Source organism: Colobus angolensis, unplaced genomic scaffold (assembly GCF_000951035.1).
Source record: "Colobus angolensis palliatus isolate OR3802 unplaced genomic scaffold, Cang.pa_1.0 Scaffold136, whole genome shotgun sequence".
Taxonomy (NCBI): Eukaryota; Metazoa; Chordata; class Mammalia; order Primates; family Cercopithecidae; genus Colobus; species Colobus angolensis.
Genome location: NW_012114444.1, coordinates 4631517 through 4637988, shown reverse-complemented (window position 1 = coordinate 4637988; position 6472 = coordinate 4631517). Strand labels below are relative to the sequence as shown.

The following is a 6472-nucleotide window of genomic DNA, read 5'->3' as shown; positions in this document are numbered from 1 at the left end:
GATTACAGATGTGAGCCACCGCACCGGCCGAGTTTGTTCTGTTTTATTGTTGAGTAGTATCTCGCTTCTCACTTTATAAAACTAAGGGATGCTTGGAATCTTTTCGATTTTAGTGATGATTAAAGCTGCTATGCACTTTTTGTTGTTGTTGTTGTTGTTGTTGTTTTTGAGATGGAGTTTCACTCTTCTTGCCCAGGCTAGAGTGTGATCTCGGCTCACTGCAACCTCGGCCTCCTGGGTTCAAGTGATTCTCCTGCCTTAGTCTCCCAAGTAGCTGGGATTACAGGCACCCACCACCACACCTGGCTAATTTTTATATTTTTAGTAGGGACCGGGTTTCACCATGTTGGCCAGGCTGGTCTTGAACTCCTGACCTCAGGTGATGTACCTGCCTCAGCCTCTCAAAGTGCTGGGATTACAGGTGTGAGCCACTGTACCCAGCCCACGTATGGTTTTTATGTGAATGTCAGTTTTCATTTATTGTAGGTAGATAACTAGGAGTGGCTTAGATGGATTTCATAAGTGTATGTTTAATTTGATAAGCAATTCCTGAACGATTTCTCAGAATAACTGAATAATTTTGCATTCTCATTAGAAATGTATAGGAATTCTGATTGCTTTGAATCTTTGGCTGAACTTGGTATTGTCAGGTTTTTTTCAGTTTAACTGTTCTAAAAGGTGTGTAGTGATAGCTCATTGCAGTTTTAATGTGGATTTCCCTAGTGAAAAATGATGACTTACTTAACATCTGCATCTCTTTTTTTGGAGAAGTGTGTTCAAACCCTTTGCCCATTTAAAAATTGTATTGTTTGTTGTCTTTTTTTTTTTTTTTTTTTTTGAGACGAGTTTCTTTCTTGTCTCCTGGGCTGGAGTGCAATGGCGCAATCTCAGCTCACTGCAACCTCCACCTCCTGGGTTCAAGTAATTCTCCTGCCTCAGCCTCCCGAGTAGCTGGGATTACAGGTGCCTGATACCATGCCTGGCTAATTTTTGTATTTTTTTAGTAGAGACTGCGTTTTGCCATATTGGCCAGGCTGGTCTTAAACTCCTGACCTCAGGTGATCCGTCCGGCTTGGCCTCCCAAAGTGCTGGGATTACAGGCCTGAGCCACCTGCTATGTATTGTTTGTTTTCTTATTGAGTTTTGAATACAAATCCTTTGTCAGCACATGAAATGCAAGTATTTTCTCTCAGGCAATTGTCTTTTCATTTTTGTCTTCTCATTCTTTTCCTTTGTCTTTTCATTCTTTTAACAACATTTCTTACCGAGAAAAAGTTATTACATTTTGATAAAATCCAATTCATCAATATTTTCTCTTCTGGATCATGTTTTTGGTGTTGTATCTAACACATTGTCATCAAGATTTCCTCCTTTTTTTTTTTTCTACTAAAAGTTTTATAGTTTTATTTTTTACATGTAGGTCTGTGATCCATTTTGAGTTAATTTTTGTCTAAAGTGTGAGATATAGACCCAGGTTCTTTTTTTTTTTTTTTTTTTTTTTTTTTGCATATGGACATCTAATTGTTTCAGAATCATGTGTTGGAAAGGCTAGCCTTTGTACTATTCTCAAAAATCAATCAACCATACTTGTGTGGGCCTATTTCTAAACTCTATTCTGTTTCAATGATGTATATATTTATCTTTTCATCAATACTGTACTCTCTGGATTACTGTATTTTTATAATAAATCTTGAAATTATGTAGTGTGAGCCCACTAACTTTGTGTTTCTTTTTCAAAATGATTTTGGGTATTCAAATTTCTTTGCCTTTCCATATAATTTTCAGATCAGCTTGTTGATATCTCTAAAATATTCTGCTAGTCTTTTGATTGGGATCATACTGACTTTATAGGTCAATTTGGGAAGAACTGTCATCTTGGCAATACTGAGTCTTTCAGTCTGTAAACACAGTATATCTTTTCATTCAATTAGGTCTTCTTTGATTTCTTTCATCAGTGTTGTAACATTTTCACTAAATAGATCCTGTACATATTTTAGATTTGTAAATGGGGCTATTTTTAAATATTTATTTCTAAGTATTCATTGCTGGTTTATATAAATGTAGTTGATTTTTGTAGATTAACTTTACATCTTGTGATGTTGCTGAAATTAACTTCCAAAAATTGAATCAGCCTAAAATTCTCTGGATAAACCTCATTTGGTCATAATGTACTATCCTCTTAATATATTTCTGGGTACTAATTGTTAGTATTTTGTTGAGAACTTTTAACTCTAGATTCATGAGGGATATTGTTCTGTAGTTTTCTCTGTAATTTACAAAATTTACAAAATATTATCAGTTGAGAAGTTTTTCTACCTTTTATACTTTTTGGAAGAGACTGTTGAATTAGTCTTTCTTCTTTCATATTTTGCTAGAATTTACCATTGAAGTCATCTGGGCCTGGGGTTTTTTGTTTTTACTTCTTGAAAGATTTTAAACTACAAATTTCGCTTTAAAAATATATATAGGACTATTCAGGTTTTCTGTTTCTTCTTGAGAAAGTTTTGGTGGTTTTTCTTTATTAAGAATTTGGTCCTTTTCATTTAAGTTGCTGTATTCATTGGCATAAACTTAGTCATAGTAGTCCTTATTATTCTTCTAATATATGTAGAATCTCTAGTGATATCCTTTCTTTCATTCTTGTTACTGATAATTCTCCCCACTTCCTTATTTTCCCTCATCAGTCTTCTTAGAGGTTTGTTCATTTTATTGATCATTTCCAAGAATCACTTTTGGTTACATGACTTTCTCTATTGTTTTGTTGTTTTCCATTTTATTGATATATGCTCTTACCTTTACTATCGCTTTTTGTTTGTTTGGGTTTATTATGATCTCTTTTTAAAAGTTCTTAAGGCAGAAGCTTAAACAATTGATTTGAGACCTTTTGAAGTGAAAGACTACACATATGCACATTTGACACCGACTGACTTTTCTTATCTAAGTACAGAAGTGCAGAAGTACAGTGGCCATTTAAAAACATAGCATGTCAGTAGCTGTGCTAGTTACTGTAAATGTTCACTTTCCCCAAAATTTTTAAGTGTCTGCTCTCTGTGATGTTTCAGTAATATTCAATTAATATATTTATTTCTCATGACAATACTGATAGGTTGTAGAAACGGAGGCTCATTAGCAACCTGCATGTGTTTACCCAGTGGAGAGACTGAGATTTGAACCTGATAATAACTCATCATTTTTTTCCAAGCCAGAGCATTGACTTGTTCTACACATTTGCTGAGCACCTACTCTGTGCCAGTACTGTGTTTGGTCTCTGGGGTACGTGGTGAATGAGGGCAGTCTGATTCCTGCCCTTTGGAACTCTCAGTCTAGAGGAGGAGACAGATGTAAACACATAATTAGGATAACAGTTATTTTATTAGAGTGTCATTAAATAAATTGTTCTGCAGGACTTTTACAGCTCTCTGCTTCCTAGGTTTATTTTGATGTTGCGGAGCGCTCAACAGGAAAAATTGTGGATAAATCCTTGATTTTCAACATTAGGATCAGTGATGTGAATGATCATGCACCCCAGTTTCCAGAGAAGGAATTTAACATCACTGTGCAAGAAAACCAATCTGCAGGTGTGTGTGGCTGGGGGGCTGCTGGGCTTCCTTCTGTCTCTGCTCTGTTCCTTTTCATTAATATTGATGAGGAGCTTGATCCTAGTCATCTTCAGGGAGAGTTTTTACTGTTCACATCTCAGAGGTTGCAGGACTTGGATCTGAGCGAAATGCTTTGAGGTCTGTAAGCCTCGTTTTGTATCGGCAATAAAATGATGTGGGAATTACATCAGTGGGAAGGGCTGATATGTAAATGCCATTCTAAAAATAAAGCCACATGCAGTGAGGGAAAAAGAGCTGGATGATGAGTTTCTGCATATCTCTGCAAATTTTTTGTCTGTAAAATGGCAACACGATCACGTCTAAAGCCTCCTAGTTACAGATACTGTGCATTCTTAAACCCAACCTACTCTCACTAGAATGTGGATTTATTTTAATAACAAAAACCATTTCTTTTGTATAATCATCTCTCTAAAAAATTCCAAGAAATGAAAAGACTGAAAAAGAAAGCATCTTTAATGCTACCCATGAGAAATAACAACCATTAATGTTTTAGTTTGTATTCTTTCAGCATTTTTCTTTGCATTTTCTGTCTGTGTGTACACATGCTGTATGTTAAAATTATATATGTGTATACATTCACACATTTTTATATATAATTACAAATGTGTATTTGTATATACATACATTTTTTCATCTTTATCGTAGTACGCATTGTATATGTGTATATAGTAAATATTTACACATATTTGGTGTGCTTTTTCACATGTGCATATTTATAAATTTCCTCTCTAAAGGTGCAATTTTACTGTTTGTAACCTGATATTTTTCTAAAATACCCTGTTGTGTAATATTTTATGGATATGCTTTAAAATATTTGACTGATCTCCTATTGTTGAACATTTATGTTTTTTTGCCACTTTCTGTTATTTTTATAAAATATATTTCAATGATAAAACTTAAGCTAAATATGTGTCCCAATCAAGCATTGTTTACTTAGCATGAATTCAGAGATGCAGACTTGCTGATTCGCCCTGCACATACAACGTAAGGGTCCTCATTTGCTCACCCGCCTGCAATCCGTGAAGGTGCCTGGTGTCTTGTTGGTCTTTGATAACCATGTGCTTGAACATTTTGCTATGTTTCTTGGCCATTTCCATGTTCGATCAGTTGCTTTTTCCTTTCTTTTCTTCATTTTTCTGTTAGTGTGTTTGTCATTTTTCTTGATTTCAGCCTCTGCAGTCTATATTAAGAATATCTGCCTGCCATGTATGTTTCAAATATATTTTCCTGCTTTATCATTTTCTTTTAAACTTTGTCCATAGTTTTTTGCCAGAAATTTAAAATGTAATCTGATCTGCCAGTTTTGTCTTGTAAGTCTTCTGCATTGACAGTCATGATTAGAAAGTTCTTGATCTTATAGCTGATTAAATATTCATCCTTATCTTTTCTAGTATGTCCATAGTTTATTTCATATTTAAACATTTCACTCATTTTGGTGTATGCCCCAATGCCATTTAGCAAATAATTCATCCTCTTACTGGTTTGATAGGCTACCTTTATCCGATAGTAACAGTTTTTAAAAATTCTTTCTAGGTCAACCCATTTTTCAGATGTTAGCAGTCGATTTGGATGAAGAAAACACTCCAAATTCTCAAGTCCTTTACTTCCTCATTTCTCAAACACCATTACTGAAAGAAAGTGGTTTCCAGGTTGATCGCATTAGTGGAGAAATACGACTCTCCGGGTGCTTAGATTATGAGGTTATGTGGATTTTATTATTTTTTAAAATGAAATGTGTGGCCCGTCCTTGAGCCCCAGGCTTAGATTCTACATTTGTAGTGGGGAACCCTCTGTGGCTAGATTTGCTATTGAAATTGCTAAAACAGAATATGTCTTTATTAATATTTTCCTTTCCCATATTTGAGGGGCTTAACTTTCCTTTTCCTCCCCACATAGACTGCTCCTCAGTTTACACTGCTAATCAGAGCCAGGGACTGTGGAGAACCGTCACTGTCATCCACGGCCACCATTCACATGGATGTGCAAGAAGGCAACAACCACAGGCCCATATTTACCCAGGAGAACGTGAGCCACTGGGGCCGCCCCGACATCTAAGCCCCAAAACAAGTAGCCCCTGGGTCCTAGGCTCAGTTTTTCTTGGGGAGGGTGTTAGGCTGTTATCATATTGCTGTGAAGACATACCTGAGACTGGCTAATTTATAAAGAAAAGAGGTTTAATTGGCTCATGGTTCTATAGGCTTTACAGGAAGCCTGGTGCTGGCACCAACCAGCTTCTAGGGAGGCCTCAGGAAGCCTATGATCATGGCGAAAGGACAAGGGGGAGCAGGCATGTTGCTTGGTGACAGCAAGAGCATGTAAGATACGGGGCGTGGGTGGGGGAGAATGAGGAACAAGAGAGGTAAGAGGGGCCGCACACTTTTAAATGACCAGATCTCATGTGAACTCAGGGCCAGAGCTTCCTTATCACCAAGGGGATGGCCAGAGCTATTTATGAGGGATCTGCCCGCATGATCCAAACACTTCCCACCAGGCCCCACCTCCAACACTGGGGATCACATTTCAACATGAGATTTGGGTGGGGACAAATCTCCAAACTATATTGGGGAGTCACCCAAGATATGTGCAATTCTCCAAAGTGACTTAAGCTAGAATCAAGAAGCCAAATCATACTGACATAGAAGCACTTCATAATGGTCACATGAACTTACATTTTTGACTGCTGTATGCCAGAAACTGTGCTAAGAACGTTTACATGCATTTTTTTCATTTTTGATTATTGAAACTGCGACATGATTTCTGTTTTACAGATGGGAGAACTGAGGTCTAGGGGAAGACAGGGCATTCCTGTTTACTTGGAGTCAGGGGTTCCTATGCTCAGCCCAATTGACACT

At 36.9% G+C, this 6472-nt stretch overlaps 1 protein-coding gene across 1 annotated transcript in view; it reads left to right on the top strand.

Moving 5' to 3' along the window:
- Positions 1-6472, top strand: part of CDH26 (cadherin 26) — a 53743-nt gene that overhangs the window by 21324 nt on the left and 25947 nt on the right. Inside the window, exons 5-7 of the mRNA XM_011934500.1 lie at positions 3431-3578; positions 5154-5320; positions 5517-5645. Of these exons, the coding sequence (XP_011789890.1) occupies positions 3431-3578; positions 5154-5320; positions 5517-5645 (444 nt within the window). The remainder of the gene's footprint in view (positions 1-3430; positions 3579-5153; positions 5321-5516; positions 5646-6472) is intronic.